The 20,686-nt window shown below is 46.8% G+C and overlaps 3 protein-coding genes across 3 annotated transcripts in view; 1 reads left to right on the forward strand and 2 right to left on the reverse strand.

Moving 5' to 3' along the window:
* LOC134097442 (dynein axonemal heavy chain 8-like) overlaps window positions 1–10,218 on the forward strand; it is a 35,747-nt gene extending 25,529 nt beyond the window's left edge. Inside the window, exons 67-91 of the mRNA XM_062550315.1 lie at window positions 96–263; window positions 640–855; window positions 1,054–1,191; window positions 1,479–1,606; window positions 1,735–1,906; window positions 2,017–2,172; window positions 2,349–2,504; window positions 2,939–3,121; window positions 3,251–3,356; window positions 3,484–3,736; window positions 3,926–4,116; window positions 4,206–4,327; window positions 4,536–4,654; window positions 4,953–5,155; window positions 5,437–5,510; window positions 5,623–5,775; window positions 6,155–6,310; window positions 6,624–6,740; window positions 6,840–6,941; window positions 7,355–7,515; window positions 7,725–7,881; window positions 8,366–8,518; window positions 9,207–9,396; window positions 9,600–9,721; window positions 9,834–10,218. Of these exons, the coding sequence (XP_062406299.1) occupies window positions 96–263; window positions 640–855; window positions 1,054–1,191; window positions 1,479–1,606; window positions 1,735–1,906; window positions 2,017–2,172; window positions 2,349–2,504; window positions 2,939–3,121; window positions 3,251–3,356; window positions 3,484–3,736; window positions 3,926–4,116; window positions 4,206–4,327; window positions 4,536–4,654; window positions 4,953–5,155; window positions 5,437–5,510; window positions 5,623–5,775; window positions 6,155–6,310; window positions 6,624–6,740; window positions 6,840–6,941; window positions 7,355–7,515; window positions 7,725–7,881; window positions 8,366–8,518; window positions 9,207–9,396; window positions 9,600–9,721; window positions 9,834–10,121 (3,984 nt within the window). The 3' untranslated portion in view covers window positions 10,122–10,218. The remainder of the gene's footprint in view (window positions 1–95; window positions 264–639; window positions 856–1,053; window positions 1,192–1,478; window positions 1,607–1,734; window positions 1,907–2,016; window positions 2,173–2,348; window positions 2,505–2,938; window positions 3,122–3,250; window positions 3,357–3,483; window positions 3,737–3,925; window positions 4,117–4,205; window positions 4,328–4,535; window positions 4,655–4,952; window positions 5,156–5,436; window positions 5,511–5,622; window positions 5,776–6,154; window positions 6,311–6,623; window positions 6,741–6,839; window positions 6,942–7,354; window positions 7,516–7,724; window positions 7,882–8,365; window positions 8,519–9,206; window positions 9,397–9,599; window positions 9,722–9,833) is intronic.
* Window positions 10,219–10,236: 18 nt separating this feature from the next.
* saysd1 (SAYSVFN motif domain containing 1) lies at window positions 10,237–11,529 on the reverse strand. Its single transcript, XM_062550112.1, has 2 exons — window positions 11,264–11,529; window positions 10,237–11,099 (listed from the first exon to the last, which is right to left on the reverse strand). The coding sequence occupies exons 1-2, from the start codon at window positions 11,465–11,467 to the stop codon at window positions 10,779–10,781; spliced, it is 525 nt and encodes a 174-aa protein (XP_062406096.1). The 5' UTR covers window positions 11,468–11,529; the 3' UTR covers window positions 10,237–10,778.
* A 453-nt stretch (window positions 11,530–11,982) lies between these two features.
* Window positions 11,983–20,686, reverse strand: part of tmem214 (transmembrane protein 214) — a 14,191-nt gene continuing 5,487 nt past the window's right edge. The window contains exons 7-16 of the mRNA XM_062550113.1: window positions 20,355–20,436; window positions 19,859–19,960; window positions 19,334–19,475; window positions 17,866–17,957; window positions 17,714–17,762; window positions 17,503–17,601; window positions 17,120–17,334; window positions 16,645–16,813; window positions 14,703–14,854; window positions 11,983–13,146 (exon numbers count right to left, since the gene is read on the reverse strand). Of these exons, the coding sequence (XP_062406097.1) occupies window positions 13,020–13,146; window positions 14,703–14,854; window positions 16,645–16,813; window positions 17,120–17,334; window positions 17,503–17,601; window positions 17,714–17,762; window positions 17,866–17,957; window positions 19,334–19,475; window positions 19,859–19,960; window positions 20,355–20,436 (1,229 nt within the window). The 3' untranslated portion in view covers window positions 11,983–13,019. The remainder of the gene's footprint in view (window positions 13,147–14,702; window positions 14,855–16,644; window positions 16,814–17,119; window positions 17,335–17,502; window positions 17,602–17,713; window positions 17,763–17,865; window positions 17,958–19,333; window positions 19,476–19,858; window positions 19,961–20,354; window positions 20,437–20,686) is intronic.

Below are 20,686 nucleotides of genomic sequence, written 5' to 3' on the forward strand. Positions count from 1 at the left end.
GCCTATTCTAAAATAATGGGTGAATGGAATTAGCTGTGAAATAAGGTAAATCACACAATGGCAGGTAAAGCTAAAACAGTATTTTTCTTGTGCAGACCATCAAACCTGCAGATATCGCCACGGTGAGGAAGCTGGCCAAGCCTCCCCACCTCATCATGCGCATCATGGACTGCTGCCTGCTGCTCTTCCGGAAGAGGGTGGACACCATCACCATGGACCCCGACAGACCCTGCCATAAGCCCTCGTGGGGGGAGGCTCTGAAGGTACAAACGCACTCACACACACACTACAAACGCACACACGCACACACACCAAATAAAACTAAATATATCCTTTTACATTGAAAGCATTGAAAGGACGTACTGAAGGCTGCCCTGTCTAAGCGTGTCCCTTTACATTGAGACCAAGTACTGAAGGCTGCCCTGTCTAAGCGTGTCCTTTACATTGAGACCAAGTACTGAAGGCTGCCCTGTCTAAGTGTGTCCCTTTACATTGAGACCAAGTACTGAAGGCTGCCCTGTCTAAGTGTGTCCCTTTACATTGAGACCAAGTACTGAAGGCTGCCCTGTCTAAGTGTGTCCCTTTACATTGAGACCAAGTACTGAAGGCTGCCCTGTCTAAGCGTCTCGTCTTTGACAGCTCATGAGTGCCAGTGGTTTCATGGCATCGCTCCAGCAGTTCCCCAAAGACACCATTAACGAAGAGATGGTGGAGCTGCTGACTCCCTACTTTGACATGGAAGACTACACCTTGGAGAACGCCAAGAAGGTCTGCGGTAACGTGGCCGGTCTACTGGCCTGGACCAAGGCCATGGCCACCTTCTTTGGCATTAACAAGGAGGTGCTGCCCTTAAAGGTAAAGCCCAGCACCTGGAAGGACTTTATTTATGACATGGCTTTTCACAGTCATTTACGTGTGTGTAACATTTATGGGGAGCTGCCACTGACGAGAGATGCCACTGATGTATTTTAATGTGTCTTTGTGTGTGTGTGTGTGTGTGTGTGTGTGTGTGTGTGTGTGTGTGTGTGTGTGTGTGTGTGTGTGTGTGTACAGGCTAACCTGGTGATCCAGGAGGGCAGGCTGACTGTGGCCAATGCGGAGTTGGCCTCAGCCCAGGCCCAGCTGGATGAGAAGCAGGCTGAGCTGGACAAAGTGCAGGCCAAATTTGATGCTGCTATGAAGGAGAAGCAGGTAGGCACTATCCGTCTTTCTTACTTTCCTCTGAGCAGGATCTACTTAATAGGCCCTCTACTAGTTAGATTTCCAATTCAGTAGCCACAGAATGTGTCAGAGCGTCTTCATTGCGTAGAACATGTTCCTGTTTCTGTGACCAGAATAAGGTCGCAGAGTTAGAGGACTTGATTGTCAAGGGTAAAGCCATCACTAGAGTATGAATGCAGTAAGGTATGTCTGTAGGAGTTATTCTAGACCAATAGACAAGACAGAGCTGAGCAGAAGAGCTGTTGATGCCTTTGTAGGATCTGGTGGAAGGTGCGGCCATGTGCAGGAATAAGATGCAGGCGGCCTCCGCCCTGATCGACGGGCTGAGTGGAGAGAGGATCCGCTGGACAGAGCAGAGCAAAGAGTTTAAGTCACAGATCAACAGGCAGGTCTTCCCTCTCTGGCACTAGCCCAGGGCCAACTGAGAATATAGGGCGCTTTGGAGTGCTTGTCTACAACAATGCTCAGAGACTCTCTCCCTGTTTATGAGTAAATGCATTTGTGTTTGTGTAGGCTGGTGGGAGATGTTCTGCAGCTCACAGGCTTCCTGTCTTACTGCGGCCCCTTCAACCAGAGCTTCCGTGACATGCTGCTGAAGGACATCTGGAAGGGCCAGCTCGTCAAGAGGAAGATTCCCTACACTGAGAACCTCAACCTGATCTCCATGCTGGTGGACCAGCCCACAGTACGAGCTCATTATGCTTACTCATGCACCTCCTGTCCAGCCTGTAAAGGTTGAGACCATGAAGGGTCAAACGATGCATCCAAGAGTTCCTGTTTCTTGTTTCCCTTCAGATCAGTGAGTGGAATCTGCAGGGGTTGCCAGGAGATGACCTGTCTGTCCAGAACGGCATCATTGTCACCAAGGCTGCCAGATTCCCCTTGCTCGTGGACCCCCAGACTCAGGGCAAGGCTTGGATCAAACAGAAGGAGAAAGCCAACGACTTGCAGGTACAGTGCTCTGCCCACAGGACTTCTTGATTTCTCATGTAGTGTCTGTGTACATACTCAAAACTTGCAAAGCCAAGTATCAGTTATGATATCATGTTGATACTCCATGTGATTACTGTGAATGAATTCCATCGGGCTCCCAACCCACACAACTTTGGTCCTCTTTTGCTCCTCAGGTGACGTCTCTGAACCACAAGTTCTTCCGCACCCACCTGGAGGACAGCTTGTCCCTTGGCAAGCCTCTGCTCATAGAGGATGTGCGTGAGGAGCTGGACCCTGCTCTGGACAATGTGCTGGAGAAGAACTTCATCAAATCTGGCTCCACTTTGAAGGTGACTCGGCAACTCTCCATCTCTCTTTAAATAATGTGCCACAGTGCACCAACTTACCCTCAAGTCTTATCTGTGGTCAAATAATATTGTTGTTGACACATGTCGCGGTACTGTATATTTCATACTTCTGCGTCAGTAGTCGCCTATTTTCATTAACATTTTACACACCATGACTATGGCAGCACACAACATAATAGAACTGGGATAGAATTTTGAGTTTATACCTTCCAGTCAAAGATAATGCCATTGCTGTTTCAACTTTTTGATAATTAAGTCATATTTTGCGAAGCGACACTTGCCGCCTTGGCTATGAATAAGCCTTTACCGGTTGATCAATCCTAACTGAGTATTCACCCTAAAAATCATGTATCTAATCTTGGGAGGCATTTCCTTGTCTTTTTGTGTTCAGTGACTTAAGCTCTTCTCCCCTCCAGGTTAAAGTAGGAGACAAGGAGACAGACGTCATGGATGGCTTCAGGCTGTACATCACCACCAAGTTGCCCAACCCAGCCTACACCCCAGAGATCAGTGCCAAGACGTCCATCATCGACTTCACCGTCACCATGAAGGGCTTGGAGAACCAGTTGCTGGGTCGCGTCATCCTCACCGAGAAATATGTAAGATCTCCAAGAGGCCCTAGAATGGGGTTACAACATCTTTATGGCTCAACATTATGTGTTTGTGTGTGGTTGAATGTGTGGTGGTGTATGTGTGATGATCTGATGTGTTTGCTGTGAATCTTTTAGGAACTAGAGGCAGAGAGGTTGAAGCTCATGGAGGATGTGACAGCCAACAAGAGGAAGATGAAGGAGCTTGAGGATAACCTGCTGTACAAACTAAGTAGCACGAAAGGTAGCAATGAGCTTTGTGCTCTTACAGAGCTCTTCTCTCTCCCCATTATGTGTGTTATATGAACTATGTTTGAATTTTTGATCGCCCTCCTGGACATTTGTCCACTCTTGCCTCTCTCAATGCTAAGGTTCTCTGGTGGATGACGAGTCCATGATTGGCATCTTGAGCGTCACCAAGCAGACGGCCGCAGAAGTGAGTGAGAAACTGCACGTCGCCGCGGAGACGGAGGTGAAGATCAACACGGCGCAGGAGGAGTACCGGCCGGCCGCGTCCCGTGGCAGCATCCTCTACTTCCTCATCACAGAGATGAGCATGGTCAACGTCATGTACCAGACCTCCCTGGCTCAGTTCCTCAAGATCTTCGATCTCTCCATGGCCAGGTAAACACAGTAGCCCTTCAGTTACCTTGAGAACCTTGGTTTATATGTATTTTATTCTACTCTATTCTATTCTATTCTATTCTATTCCAACCTCTACTTTTTTTTGTGTGATTTCAGTCTGGATTCTCATTAGCTCACATGGGCTTTTCTAAAGGGTCCAATAACTCTAACGCTGCTTTTATATCACAGGTCAGAGAAGTCTCTTCTGACTCAGAAGCGAATCTCCAACATCATTGAGTACCTGACCTTTGAGGTGTTCCGCTACACAGTGCGCGGGCTCTACGAGAACCACAAGTTCATCTTCACGCTGCTGCTAGCGCTCAAGATAGACCTGCAGAAAGGCTGCCTCTATCATAATGAGTTCCAGACACTCATCAAAGGTACCATACATGGCATGGAGGAGGCTCACGGCTTGTGGATTTCTCCAGAAGCAAGTACTCAATAGCATTTGTGTGTCTGTGTGAACCAGGTGGAGCTGCCTTGGATCTGAAGGCCTGTCCAGCCAAGCCATTCCGTTGGATCCTGGACATGACTTGGCTCAATCTGGTCGAGCTCAGCAAGTTGCCTCAGTTCACCGAGATCATGAACCAGGTCAGGGTCACTGCACACACAACTACTTCAGGGCTGTTCCTGCATAGCTCTTTATAGACATATTAACAGACTCTGATTGCAGAGATCATTGAGTTCGGTGGTAACTGATCAGAGCACAGCAAACTATTGATATAGGTGAGCTGTTAATTCTATCAGTTTAACCTCTTCTGTAGATAATCAGCTGGTGCTGTGTTTCTATATGTTGCAGGTGTCGCGGAATGAGAAGGGCTGGAAGTTGTGGTTTGATCTAGACTCGCCAGAGGAAGGGACGATTCCTGATGGCTACAACGACTCTCTGGATGTCTTCCACAGGCTGTTGCTGATCAGGTGCCAGAGCCTCCTACACAACACCAAAGATGAGCTAGATTGATTTAGTACCTAGGCATTTGTGAGATTTTTTTACTTGAAATTAAGTGGTAGAGAGGTCTTGTCATGACTTGTTGATTCTAAATAGATGAAAGATAAACATGAGTGTGACTTTTTTGGAATGAACACTTTCTAACACTACATAGCTGAACCACAAATATTGCCCTATTATGTTCTTCAGCGTTGTGTTCAGCCCAAAGCTCCTGACGTAAAACATGCCATTGGCTCATTGTGAAGTGTGCCACCTACTTGCTGCTAGGTCCTGGTGCCCAGATCGCACCATCTCCCAAGCCAGGAAGTATGTGGGTGACTCCATGGGCATGCGCTTCGCTGAGCCCGTCATCCTCAACCTGGAGGCCACCTGGGAGGAGAGTGACACGCGCACGCCTCTCATCTGCTTCCTGTCCATGGGCTCAGACCCCACCAATCAGATCGAGGCACTGGCCAAGAAGCTGCGTCTGGGTAAGCGGATTGGACGCAGGGCCACGCTTGCTGTGCTTAGAGTGTACAATTAGGGAAGCTCTTCGGTGTGCGGATCTTTACGTTGCCTTTGAACTATAATTTTTTGATCTTGCACCCGCCAAATTTGACGGATGTGCGTGATTATACTTTGTATTTTCAATTAGGGAATAGCCACTAACCTGTGGACTTGGAACAGGCTTGCCTGGTATTAGATGTCTTGTCCTGCAGTGTACAGTATGTGAGTGCTGCTGATATTCAGGCCTTTGGTTCTGTGTGTGTAGAATGCAGGGCCATATCCATGGGACAGGGACAGGAGGTGCATGCTAGAAGGCTTATACAGACATCCATGGCACAGGTGATAGACTCTACACTCAAACACCCAGATTGCACATTACTGTGTCCACCAAATGAAGGTTAACATTTGTGTGTGTGTGCATGTGTGTGTGTGTGTGTGTGTGTGTGTGTAGGGAGGTTGGGTGTTGTTGCAGAATTGCCATCTAGGGCTTGAGTTCATGGAGGAGCTGCTGGAGACGGTGACCACTGTGGAGAGCATGCACGACTCGTTCCGTGTGTGGATCACCACGGAGCCACATGGCCGCTTCTCCATCACCCTGCTGCAGGTACTGGCCCAGCCTACACCTCACCTTTATGGGCAGCCGTGGCCTACTGGTTAGGGCTTTGGACTTGTAACCAGAGGGTTGCCGGTTCGACCCCCGACCAGTCCACGGCTGAAGTGCCCTTGAGCAAGGCACCTAACCCCTCACTGCTCCCCGAACGCCGCTGGTTGGGCAGGTAGCTCACTGCTGTGGGTTAGTGTGTGATTCGTTTCACTGTGTGCTGTGTGTGTTCACTAATTCGGTTAAATTGGGTTAAATGCAGAGAACGAATTTCCCTCACAGGATCAAAAAAGGATATAATATACTTACTGTATGTTATGTTGCACCTGTTTATGGTCTCCTGTCTGCATATGCTCTTCTGACACTCGTCTTTGTGTCTCAGTCCTCCATCAAGTTCACCAACGACCCGCCCCAGGGTGTGCGTGCCGGCCTGAAGCGCACGTTTGCCAGCATCTCTCAGGACCAGCTGGACGTCAGCAACCTGCCCATGTGGAAGCCCCTGCTGTATGGCGTGGCCTTCCTGCACACCGTCGTCCAGGTGGGGCCCTCTCCCCATACACACGTCCATGGATTTCATCTGCCATACACATAGCTCACAAAAGGTTAGGGATATCTGGCTTTCAGGTGAAATGTATTGTTTCAGCACAAAGTACTGAAACATTGAACTATTGGACATGCACATTCAAAAGTTTAGAAAAGGTTGCATTAAGTTCACCTGTAAAGGTTATAGCGGATTTTAGGTTCATCTTGAAATTTCACCTGAAAGCTGAATGTCCCTGACTGTTTGTGAGTAGTGTAAGTCAGTGCTTGTGTATTACTGAACTGTCTTGTGTCTCCTGTCTTCCATGTAGGAGCGGCGTAAGTTTGGACCTCTGGGTTGGAACATTCCCTACGAGTTCAACTCTGCTGACTTCACAGCCAGCGTCCAGTTTGTGCAGAACCACCTGGACGAGTGCAGCCCCAAGAAGGTGAGCTTGAAGCAGCTGTAGCTCTCTGGTGTACCAGTGAGACTGAAGGGGCTCCTGAGCAACGCTATCTCACCTGTGGCCTGTGTCCTCACTCTGCAGGGCGTGTCATGGGTAACCATCCGCTACATGCTGGGAGAGGTGCAGTATGGAGGAAGAGTCACTGACGACTACGACAAGAGGCTCCTCAACTGCTTTGCAAGGGTACTGTGCTGTTTTTTGTCACTAAATAAATGAATGTACTGAACACCTCCTTATCTATGTGCTGACTCACCCATGCTGGTTGGTAGCATGGTGTTGGTTTTGCATGGTGGTGAATTAGATACATGTTTTCCTCAGTCCATTAAATCAGCTTTAGTTTGTGTGTGTGTCAATATAAACATATTGCATTATGCATTTCATGTCACACAAATTAAGAGCTTAAGCACAAACAGTGATGCCTCTGCTCAGTGCTCCCACATGCAACACAATAGCTTGTAGTTCATGCATGAGAACTCATGCCTGTTGACAGATTTGCTTGCCTTGCTCACCTTTGAAATGAAGGCCATATTGTCATTCTCAACGACGTTTGCATCAGATGGTCAAGAGCTGTCTCATTGGTCTTTTTGCTTCGCCAGGTGTGGTTCACGGATAAGATCTTTGACCCGGTGTTCGCCTACTACACGGGCTACAAGATCCCGGTGTGCAAGGCCCTGGAGCAGTACATGGAGTACATCCAGACCCTGCCCGCGGTGGACTCTCCGCAGGTGTTTGGGCTGCACCCCAATGCTGACATCACGTAAGGACCTCCTCTCAACTGCCTCTAAAGAAACAACTGACATTAAGCACAACCCTGTGTTCGTAAGCCTAATATTTGAACTGAACGTGTAACCAAACTATGTCAGTGTTGAGTCACAGCTATTCTGTTGATTTGGCAAAGTTCACCAATAGACCAGATGTGAGTCAAAATGGTCAGTGATGTTCTGACGCCCCTGTGATGATTTTCAGCTACCAGACCAACACTTCCGCAGAGGTGCTGGACACCATCACCAACATCCAGCCCAAGGAGAGTGGTGGAGGGTCCGGGGAGACCAGGGAGTCCATCGTCTACCGGCTGGCATCCGACATGCTGGAGAAGCTGCCACCCAACTACGTGCCCCACGAGGTGGCCACAGCTCTGTTACTTAGTCTGCTATAGCAGAAGCCTGGCAGCATCTGCTGTAGTGATGTGAAATATGCCCTTTACCAGCTAGCTATAGCAGGCAGTTTAAAGGGACACTTCACCGATTAGCATTAAGCTTTGTATCTTTAAAAAAACAGTCATGTTTTTGAATAGTCATGCATCATTCCCTCAGTTTGCCCTGAGATGGGAGAAATACTGATTTCAATGTTGGACTGATGTAAAAATCATCATTTTACATTATTGAAAGCAGGAAGTCCTATGCATGGGTTTCATTGAAATCCGTTTTTCTCCCATCTCAAGGCAAACTGAGGGAATGATGCACGACCATTCAAAAACATGACTGGTTTTCTAAAGATACAAAGCTTAATGCTAATCGGTGAAGTGTCCCTTTAAGCTGCTGCTGAGGAAGTGGGTTTGAAGTGAGTGTGTTGAGAACATGTTCATTGATCTGTGTGCATGTGTGCAGGTGAGAGCGCGGCTGGTGAAGATGGGCGCTCTGAACTCCATGAACATCTTCCTGCGTCAGGAGGTGGACCGAATGAACAGGATCATCGTTGTGGTGCGCACCAGTCTAAACGACCTCAAGCTGGCCATCGAAGGGACCATCATCATGAGCGAGGTCAGAGCTGTTGAAAACATCAGTCATTTGCACTGCAATAGTAGACCATCTGATGTAACGTACATACCACACTTCAGGATTCTTTATCACCTGTTCCTTTCCTATTGCTGAATGTATGGATGTGTTTAAAGCATATAAAAACTCAGCTGAGCTGGACATGAGTAACAACTGGGTCATTCTATGGAACGGGTACCATTTGCGTCCAACATTTGATGAAATACGTAAAGCACAAACTAGAGCTAAAGTATGTTTCTGAAGCCTAAAGCTAATAATTCAAGGATTCTTTTTAACATTATGTACAGTACAAGAAAACACTTTTTCCACCACGTAAATGTTATATTCTTATCAAACTTTTGTTATTTTCAGAATTAAATATAAATATTTAAGTGTAAATAATAAATATGTTATAGTGGAAAAAGTTTCATTGAATGACCCAACTGTTCCTCTGCAGAACTGAACATGGAGACCTGAACCTTCCAGGTCTTCATCTGAACCCACAGCTGTGTCCTTACTGTTCTACTCTTCACAGGGGACAGATGTGTAGGCTGTTGGTAGATCCTTGGTGCTCTGATATTTATGTTATACCTCCCTGTTTGCTGTTCTCTCTCTCTCTCTCTCTCTCTCTCTCTCTCTCTCTCTCTCTCCCTCTCCCTCTCTCTCTCTGTCTCCCTCCCTCCCTCCCTCTCAGAACCTGAGAGATGCTCTGGACAACATGTATGACGCGCGCGTGCCCAACCTGTGGAAGAAGCTGTCCTGGGACTCGTCCACTCTGGGCTTCTGGTTCACAGAGCTGCTCGAGAGGAACATCCAGTTCCACAGCTGGGTGTTTGAGGGGCGACCCAAAACCTTTTGGATGACCGGCTTCTTCAACCCCCAGGGTACGCAATCAGCTACATCACACTCACACCTACTAAATGACATTTCCTGTCATGTTACGGTAGAATTGGGTTGCAAATCTCATTATCTGTCACTGACATTGTCAGTCTTGGAAACAGCTACTGTAATCTTGTAAACATCTAATCTTATTAATGCTAAGCGTAAGAGAGGCTTTACTTTGCGCCATGTTCTCTCTTATCCATAGGTTTCCTGACTGCCATGAGGCAGGAAGTGACCCGTGCTCACAAAGGCTGGGCGTTGGACACGGTCACTCTGCACAACGAGGTGTTGAAGCAGACCAGGGAGGAGATCACCTCTGCACCTGCCGTACGTACCAACAAGCCCTGATCTGACCAACATCTCTCACCTCTTACCGTTACAAAGTGTTGATGTTATTGTTTTCTGATGCCTCAATTCTCGCCTGGTTTCCTGACCACAGGAGGGTGTCTACGTGTACGGCCTGTTCCTCGATGGCGCCGGGTGGGACCGCAGAAACTGCCGTCTGATCGAGGCCACGCCCAAAGTGCTCTTCACTCCGCTGCCCGTGGTGCACATGTTTGCCATCAACTCCACTGCCCCCAAAGACCCCAAGCTCTACATCTGCCCCGTCTACAAGAAGCCCCGCCGCACTGACCAAACCTACATCACCGGCGTCGTGCTGCGCACCACACAGCCCCCAGAGCACTGGATACTGCGCGGAGTGGCCCTGCTCTGCGACATCAAATAAACATGCACACTCAGCAGGGCACCCGGCTAGCGCTCTTCTGATCTATATAATATGTTCTCCTATTAACGTCCTTTGGAATAAAAGATGAATAAATCAAGGACCTTTAGTTCGGCTGGTTTATTTTCAGTCTGTTTAATTAGAAGCAGTAATGTTCGTCAGATGTCACACCACAACTGACAACCCTTCATTTGTACAAAGAAAAGTGGAGAGTTCCACATTCACCCAACACTTCACACAAGGTATTTGTAGGTCAAGTAGTGGATGTAACATACCCCAACTTCCCAGCGTTACACATCAGGACCAGCACATCAGCCAAGGCTGATCAGAAGGCATTTGCCTCAAGAGTATGATTACAGCATCTTATACAAAAATACAGCATTTTATACCAAATATAAACCCATCCATATATTGGACCAGATCTCTGATGTTACAATGTAAAAGTGCAGAACAATGCAGACAATTTCAAGGAAGCGGTTGTTGCAAATGCCAGTCAGAGGTTATCCAAAAACACTGCAACTGCTTGTCCAAATAGATATCCAAATAAAGACTTCTGAGATGAAAACAAGCCGTATTAGTGTGGCGAACACAACTCTCTTGGGCTCTGCTGACAGGTTAAAGTCGAGTAGCAGTCTCTCCTGTGATGGTGATGGGCTTTCACTATCTGTTAACCACTGGCCTGTAGCCCATCTCACCTTCCAGCTGCTCTGCTGTAAGGGCACCGAGCAGGGGCTGACAGTCCGGGTTAAACACCGAGTATGCGCTGAGTTCTCCGGGTCGACGCTCCGAGGGCCCCCGCAGACCTTCGTAGAGCCAGTAGAAAAGAGAAATCAGGAAGAAGGGTAGTCCGAAGTCGAGCTCTGAGAAAAGTCCGAGCAGTACCAACCACAACAACACCTTAAGCACAGTCAGGTTGGTGACAGCCAAACGTTCAACACCTAGCCACCGTCCGAGAGCGCTGTCCAACAACCAGAGGTCCATCTGAGGGTAAAAAAAAGATAGCGTTAACGTCACCCGGGTATGGTTTGAGTTCATGGCGGTAGTTTGTTGTTAAACTACATTATAATAATACCAATAAGATCACTCTGTGATTCATCATCACTAACATCAGAAGGACATAAGGAAGGAAGTTTTCTTTCACTTACACGAGAATACTCTGTCGTCGTGGCGGATACACTAGGCTTACTGGTTGGAGGAAGAGGCTTCTCTTCACGTCTCTCATTTGGAGATGTCTCTGTCACGGCTTCTTTCTCCGATGACAAAGTTGGAGTTTGATATTGTTTTCTGTTAACGGCTTCCGCTTTTTTACGGGCTCGGAACTCTGCTAGTCGCTGCTCCATTTTCTCCATATGGCAGCGTCAGCGTGATAAGCTGTTAAACGACAGGAAGATGGTCTTCCCTAAACAGTCAGTGTGCGGAATCAGCTGAAGTAGGTGAAACACTTTCGCCATCGAGAGTTCCGCAAAGGTTCGTTTTCACACGGTCTTATTTACATAGGGGACACGTGGGGCTTCCGGTATTGCGTGAACGCGCATTTCACGGGCGCTGCAAATGGGGAAGGGGGGGATTGGGAATTACACACCAGTCAAGCGCTGTTCATATGACAGTGAGATATGTGCATAAATAGTCGTCCATCCATCAAATGTTAAGAAATGATATATCTGTCTGTATACAGTTCTGGTGAAAGAGGGGCCACAGCACCACTCAGCGGCTGTTGGCAAAACAAAATATTAGGTTTATTGCTTTTGCTTCCATACTCATAATTTATCATCATGGTAGAGGTCAAATAAATAAGTAAATAAATAAAGGACAACGACACCAAGGCATAGTCTATTGCCACACAAACCACACACCAACAGTAAGACAGGCTTAAATCTTTATTCATAAATCACTTTTATAGTAACAAAGTCATTCATTTAGACATTTTTTTCCTTCCTGCGTTCACAGCATTCTGCATTCTTCAGTTAGGCCATCTAAGAGTTTCAGATATCCCACAAGGAGATAAAAAAGCTAATATGGGACATTTAGAGGGGGATGGGGTTTCCTATAAGTGTACGGGAGTGGGTAATCATTCATTCACTCGTTCATTTACCAAAAGGCATCAACCTTCAAGTAATATCTGTATCAGGGAGCAGCAGCAGTCCACTGTTCAGTCCAGTGTTCAGTCACGGCCTTCAGCAGGCTTCACACAAACAGAAATTAAGAGAGCACAGCTTTCAGAGGAAGTGACACAGTTGGTTCAGTCCTCTAGCGCTGCAGACATACACACATCCACGCACACTCATACCTACAGACAGAACATCCACACAGTCACTGACTACGTACTGTAGGTGTAGTCAAATATGGCAGAATCAGAGTTTTCCCACTTAACTCGTTCAGATTAAAATCATACAATATTTATTCACGTTTTTGTTTTTGTTTTTGTGTGATTGCTGTGAGTCTTCATGAGTCCCTTGCTCTTTAAGAGCTCGACTTGTCCAGGAAGAGGGCTGTCTGCTCCCCTTTTGGCAAACTTCCTGGAAATAAATACTGTTTAACACACCTGAAGAACGCTTATAAAAAGACAAAAAAAAAGGGACTTATCTCCCGCCAGTAGAAAAACAATCTGAAAGAAATCAAGCAATTTTGTTGAAAAGGAAAAAGAATCCAAAAGGAGAAAGAATCCGGGGGGGGGGGGGGGGGGGGATGTGAGGTTGACGGAGAGTACTCTGTTTCTCCACTATAAGCTCTGTGCATATGTGTGTGTGTGTGTGTGTGTGTGTGTGTGTGTGTGTGTTTCTGTGCACCCTGATCGAAAGGGCCGACAGAAGCAAAGGTAGTCTCTGTGGGGAGGGGGTGTGTGTATATGTATGTTGTTTTTTTTTTAAAGGAAATGGTGACTGTGTAATGCGTTTGCGGGCATCACGCTTTCGACAGTAAGTCCTGGGCCCAGTCTCTGATGGAGGCCGTCGTGTCCTGCAGGTAAAGCCAGGTGGAGTTGGTGAAAGACACCATATGATTCTGGATGCATAAGAGCGATACCTCCCCACTGAAAAACAGCAAACAGCATAGGGTCATTTAAGAAAAACGCCACCACACAGAAAAAAAACAAAGAAATAATACAAAACAATGGGTACTGACATTCACAGGAGTGTTTTGCACAAAATGAGATTATCAAATAAATCTGTTGAGACTAATAGGGGCCAAACTTTTGTTCCAAATGTCCAGATAGAACTGATCACATGCACTTCACACTGCTGACCTTTGGAAATTCAAAAGGTCAGTACCATTCTAATGCCTCACAGGTGACTAGAGGACTGACATCAGTGCACAGCCTTTCTTACCGTAATTTCCCAACTATTAGCCGCAGCTTACACATTGATTTTGCTCAATTTCTTAAGCTATGAGGTTAATACACGGAGGCAGTTCATATTGTGTTAGTTTTGTTATATTTCAAACTTGCATAAAACAGTGTCCTGCGGCTTATACACAATGCTGCTAATACACAGGAAATTACTGTAAAAGTGTCTGGTGTGGACGGATGTATTGTGGTATTATGGTACTGAGGACACGGGTGCTGGTGTGGTATTATGGTACTGAGGACACGGGTGCTGGTGTGGTATTACAGGTGAGGACACGGGTGCTGGTGTGGTATTACAGGTGAGGACACGGGTGCTGGTGTGGTATTATGGTACTGAGGACACGGGTGTTGGTGTGGTATTACGGTACTGAGGACACGGGTGCTGGTGTGGTATTACGGTACTGAGGACACGGGTGTTGGTGTGGTATTATGATACTGAGGACACGGGTGCTGGTGTGGTATTACAGGTGTGGTATTACAGGTGAGGACACGGGTGCGGTGTGGTATTACAGGTGTGGTATTACAGGTGAGGACACGGGTGCTGGTGTGGTATTACGGTACTGAGGACACGGGTGCTGGTGTGGTAGTGAGGACACGGGTGCTGGTGTGGTATTACAGGTGTGGTATTACAGGTGAGGACACGGGTGCTGGTGTGGTATTACAGGTGAGGACACGGGTGCGGTGTGGTATTACAGGTGTGGTATTACAGGTGAGGACACGGGTGCGGTGTGGTATTACAGGTGTGGTATTACAGGTGTGGTATTACAGGTGTGGTATTACAGGTGAGGACACGGGTGCGGTGTGGTATTACAGGTGTGGTATTACAGGTGTGGTATTACAGGTGAGGACACGGGTGCGGTGTGGTATTACAGGTGTGGTATTACAGGTGAGGACACGGGTGCTGGTGTGGTATTACAGGTGAGGACACAGGTGCGGTGTGGTATTACAGGTGTGGTATTACAGGTGAGGACACGGGTGCGGTGTGGTATTACAGGTGTGGTATTACAGGTGTGGTATTACAGGTGTGGTATTACAGGTGAGGACACGGGTGCGGTGTGGTATTACAGGTGTGGTATTACAGGTGAGGACACGGGTGCGGTGTGGTATTACAGGTGTGGTATTACAGGTGAGGACACGGGTGCGGTGTGGTATTACAGGTGTGGTATTACAGGTGTGGTATTACAGGTGAGGACACGGGTGCGGTGGACACGGGTGCGGTGGGCATGGGTGCGGTGGGCACTCACTTGCAGGAGTGCTGGAAGGTCTGCCATGCGTGCTGGAGCCCCTGCAGGACGTAGTGCAGCGCTGGGAGCACGTAGTTCTCCTGCAGGAACAGCAGCAGCTCCTTCACATACTCCACAATCTGCAGCACACTCTCAGGGGTGTTGGTGTTCAGCTGAGCACACACACACACAGAATACATACAGTACATGAGACTGGGCTAAAATACCACACACACACAGAATACATACTGTACTGTACATATAAGACTGGGCTAAAATACCACACACACATACAGAATACATACATAAGACTGGGCTAAAATACCACACACACACAGAATACATACATATAAGGCTGGGCTAAAATAACACACACACATACAGAATACATACATAAGACTGGGCTAAAATACCACACAGACATACAGAATACATACATACTGTATAAGGCCAGGCTAAAATACCACACAGACATACAGAATACATACATATAAGACCAGGCTAAAATACTACCGAATAAAAGGTTCAACAGGGTACATCAACATTACACAGTTAACCATTCAGATGATTGTCTACAAAGCTGAATGCCAATGGTCAACTACAAAGCATCATTTTTGCCAGATAAATAATGCTGTGTCAATGACAACTAAAACAAAAAAGCATAATCAGAGACGGTTGAAAAGGGATCTTTGGCATAATGTACAGTAGCTTGATTCTGTAGCCATGACAACACACCAGAGCGTGGACCATTTTCCATCCTATCCGGTTGTTAATGCAACAATTAGCTGATTATTCTGTTGCCGGGTCCAACTGGGCCCAGAGGGGCTCGTGTTCTCCACAGACCGTAAGAGAAACCGTTCTGTTTCTGCTGTCCAGAACAGGCTACGAGAAAATGCTCTCCTACTTCTCACCCGCTGCCTGAAACCCTGGACGTGTCCCTTGATTATATCATCTGGCTGCACAGCTACACTAATTACACAAGAGATTTGGTTTTTTACGCTCACTAAAACAAAGTATATCGTGACGCGGTTCACAGGTTGTGAAAACAGGCTGGCTATTTGGACTAAAGACCTGTTAGGCCCAGTAACAACATGTGATGTTGGACTTTAACAACCAAATCATCTCATCAGGGTGAAGCATTCCAACTCTGATGTAAGCATAGGCTAATGCTCTACACGGCTAAGTCCCAGCTTTGAGTTTGATATCATTCTGGGTATTTCAGACTCGGCCTTTACAGAGCTCCAGACAGTACAGCTATCTTTGATTTCATCACAACAGACAGGGCAGCAGGCATGATTTATTTATTTTTTTAAATCAGGCTATCCTTATAGAGTCCATAAACCCCTGATGAATAAATTCAATTAGACTACAGAAGGAGAGTCAGCAAAACATTCCACCAAAGGACTACTGCACATCCATCAATGTGACACTCCCACATGCTGACACCAACATGAACACACGTACAACAACCTGGCACACGCAGCTCAACTGCACAGCACACCAATTTACAACAACAACAACAACAACAACAACAACAACAACAGTTCCTTATCCTCTAGCCCACATCAAGACAAAGGTATATTAATATCTCTTAGAAACAAATAATACCCCATCTCCCCATTATCAGGATGACTAGTCTAAAGAGGGGGAAATAACATGCAGGCATAGCAAGCTACATTTGCAATGCAGGCCTTGCACACACACCATAAATCACAGCTGATTTCATTGATTTGAGTCAGCAGGACCATCTAAGATGGCCAGCCTCCAGTACACATAAGTCACACTGTGATGTAAAGGGTTTGAATTGGCATCAGACAACCAGGTCAGTTTCCATGGAGAGATTCGGTCTAAAACCTAAACACGGAGATCAACTCATGGGACAGGTATACTTCAGACATACGTACGCGCGCGCTGCCGTGCTACGTGATGAATGATGAGGGAAATGTCCCGTGCGAGCACTCACCCATTCAATAAACAGGGGCGTGTTTTCTTTAATCCACTCCACAAGCTGGGAGGTGTGCGTGGCGAGGAAGGCGGCGGCCATCTTGGTCTTGTCCCAGCCCTCCTCCATCACCGGGCCCACCTTCTCCACCACCAGGGAGTAGTAATATGGGGTGTTCTCCTCCAGCCAGCTGTGATGGGGCAAAACAGCAGCCACCAAAGCCGTGTCATTACGGTCATGTGAGGAACATCACGCACAGCCAACTTTGTAATTATTTGAATGTAGATTAAAACGGAAATCCATGTATTTAGAGTTGTGTGGTGTGAGTGAGAGAGTGTGTGTGTGTGTGTGTATGAGTGTGTGTGAGTGAGTGAGTGAGTGAGTGAGAGAGAGAGAGAAAGTGTGCATATGTGTACGTATGTGTGTGAATGAAAATGTGTGAGAGACTGTGTGTGTGTGTGTGAGTGTGAGTGAGTGTGAGTGTGTTTGTTCTAACCTAAAGCCTTGCTGGCTGTAAGTGGTGACTTTGGCCCAGGCCTGCAGGGATGTGTCTGTGATGCCCGAGCTCTGCAGGTAGTGGGCTGTGCTGGAGGCGGCGAACGAGCCTTGCGACCGGACGTCGTGTGCGATGAACCCCGCGGCGAACACTAGCAGCGCCATCAGCAGCCGTGACCAGGGGAAGCCCTGCCCCCTCATCTTCATCTGGATACTCTGCAGGGGACAACAGGACACAGGAACGCAAGGCTTAGCAAAGGGAGTCTTTATGGTTCTCATCTCACACGGCATAAGAGTTGGGATTTAGACACTGGGAAGTGGGTGGGATGGTGTGTGTGTGTGTGTGTGTGTGTGTGTGTGTGTGTGTGTGTGTGTTTCTCTTACATTGCACATCACGTTGCACTCCTGGACGTCGTCACATTCACCCAGCTGTTCGTTAGTCACTCGGAAGGACTGGATGGTTTCCTGGAGACTTTTCCGTAACTAAAACAAACATAGGATTTTAGGTTCAAATAAACAAGGCGGCAATAGCAAGAAAAAAAGTATCTTAATTTGTGCTGTGGCGGTAAAGATGCTACAGGGGCAATTTGTGTACCTTTTGCGGCAGTGTCTTCCAGCACTTCAGCAAGTGACTCAAAAGCAAGCTGAAAACAAGGCAAGACCGTTAACAGATGTTACAATGTTAACAGACTTGCAAATTAGTGAACAGTGAAGGTGAGATGAGAAGGTCCTGATGCCGAGACTCACCTTGACTGTGAAAGATATTTGGTGTACAGCTGCCTCCAGACTCCCAAACTGTGTGCGTCCACAGACAGGCACTCTGTGAGACTGTTCAGCAGCTGCCAAAGACAAGATGCAGGATACATTACCATAACAAGTTAAAGATTATGCTTCCATTATCAAATTCCTTTTATTCATCAACACATTGAGCACTTTCATTAGCATTCAGTAACGATCAGTGCTGGCCACATAGGTCTTTTGCTTACAACGATGTTGCTATGAGGTATGAACTAAGAAAATAATATATGCCATACAATTACATATTGAGCTTGCATCATTTCACATCATACTCTTAAGTAAGCCGGTATGCTGAGAGCGAGTAGGGCTACATACATCATCTGTATGTCATTTCAGATGGGTGCGCTCAAAATTGAAGCACATCATTATACACTCATGTGAAGCAGCGGCCTTGTTAAATCTGTGGAACTTCAGAGGTTCAATTTGAGTGTATTTAATGCAACTTGTTATAGGTCTACCACCACACCTGTTCGTTTTTTACACCAACAGCCCGGTACAAAGAAGAAAGGTTGAATAAAACTCCATTAGCTTGTTTAATGTTAGCGCGTTGTGCCAAAATATGTCTATCGTGCTAACGAGCCATCCTGGCTAACGTTAGCTAAATGACAAGCAACTTGTAAGTGCGCACGCAGACCTAGCCGCTGCCAGTTTAACATCAATTACCTGGGATGACTACACTATTGTCGTGACTCGTTGATCGCAAAAAAATAATTGCCTTCATGAAAAGCACTAAAACATACTCCTTACCTACTAAATAAATCGTGTCCGACGGTTGCGTTGCGTTAACATCGAGGTTACAGCATAGCAATGACGCAATTAGAACGCTAGTATTAAATGTCAACACAAGTGGGCTAGGCGTAACTGCTCACTTAAATTAATGTCTCACCACATTCCCCATTCTCATTAAGTTAAACTATACTAATAGCAAATAGTATAACTACACAAATAGTTTTTATAACACTGTCACATCTGAGTACTGAAGGTATGATGAATGCCATGCATCTAATTGATCTTAATAGTTTATTCCAGCATGATATTCTAGCCTTTATTTGTGGTCACAGGCCAATTTCATTGTTGGCTCCTAAAAACGTTTCACAACTTCCAAACGTTTCAGGTTGATGGTCATCTCAATACACAAGTGTCCAATATTGACAGATTTATGTTAAACCGACAGCTGAGCAGAGGACATGAACGACTGTTAGTGGGTTAGTGTGTAAGTGACGGAGTGGACTGTGTGAGTGTGTAAGTGTGTAAGTGACGGAGTGGACTGTGCGAGTGTGTTAGTGTGTTAATGGCAGAGTGGACTGCGTGAATGGGTTAGTGGCAGAGTGGACTGCGTGAGTGTGTTAGTGGCGGAGTGGACTGGGTGAATGAGTTGGTGTGTAAGTGTGTAAGTGGCGCAGTGCCACCACTATACCTCTCTCTTCATGGGCTCAGGGCAGTTTGGTGTGGCTCTGGACAGGAAAGACGGGAAGTACGTGTGCAACGTAGACTCGGGCTTCGCTCCGAATGCCAGAACCTTGAGCCGTGGGTACAGCCGCCTCAGCTGCTCCTGAAGACTGCACACACACACACACACCTCGAGTTAGAACCTGGCTGTTAAAAATTGCCAGAAGCAACATACCATAACACACCCTGAAGAAAATGCAATGATATGTTAATGATGCACATACAACAACATTAGCCATCAGTGGGCAAATTAGTAGGTTACCCAGCAACATGGCTGAAAAAGCTGCCCCATGCATCCTCCCCCTCAGGGTTGGACCACAGGCAGCCATAAGATCAGACAAGATACAGCATGGAGCCCTTAAGAGTACAAACACCCTGGATTTGCAATTATGGGGGAGAGTCTTACCACAACACACAAATGAGGGGGATCATTGACAGACTAAGTAAGTCATGGTGACCATATTCTCAGGGAAATGGATAGATAAACGGTTACCTGGTTGACAGCGCATTTTTGGGCATGTAGGCAAAGTCCAGCAGGGGGAAGAGTTCTTTGGGCCCCATGATCCCGAAACCTTTCACGAGGTTGGAATGGAGCCTGGACATATACAGGGATGCACCTGTTACCGTCAGTACTGCATGCATGTTGACAGACCTATTTTTATTGTGACACCTATCTGGACGGTCACTCATCAACACTATGGCGGTTAGGATATATAGCGCTGTAAACATGGTGCCAGCATATTTCCTCCGCCACACGGTTCCAAAACATCTCCATCATCAACTCCTCATGACTGTTACTACATTACTGGATTCATATGTTTACACTATATATATATATATATATATATATATATATATATATATATATATTTACTCTCTTCTTCCAGTGATCTTCACATTCTAGAGACTGTTGAGACATGCGTGCGCACACACACACACGCACACGCACACACACACGCACACACACGCACACACGCACACACACTCACATGAGGAGGCGCTCCAGATAGGCGATGGCGTATGAGGACAGAGACTTCACGCCCAGTACTGGCAACATGATGCCCAGCCAAACTGCAACACACGAGAGACACACAGATTCACAACGTGTTTAAGAGTGTGTGTGTGTGTGTGTGTATGTTGAGCAAGAGAAGTAAACTTTCACCCACAGCTCTAGCCAGACTCTTTCCCAATGTGTGAAAGGCTTGGAAGAGGACTGAGCGAGGAGAAAGCACCTCAACACAGGAGTGCAGAGAAAAGACTGGACACTATCTACCGCTGCGGGTCTACTCAAGAGGGACTAATATGCAAAAACATCTGGTGA

This window comes from Sardina pilchardus, chromosome 12 (genome assembly GCF_963854185.1).
Source record: "Sardina pilchardus chromosome 12, fSarPil1.1, whole genome shotgun sequence".
NCBI classification, from domain to species: domain Eukaryota; kingdom Metazoa; phylum Chordata; class Actinopteri; order Clupeiformes; family Clupeidae; genus Sardina; species Sardina pilchardus.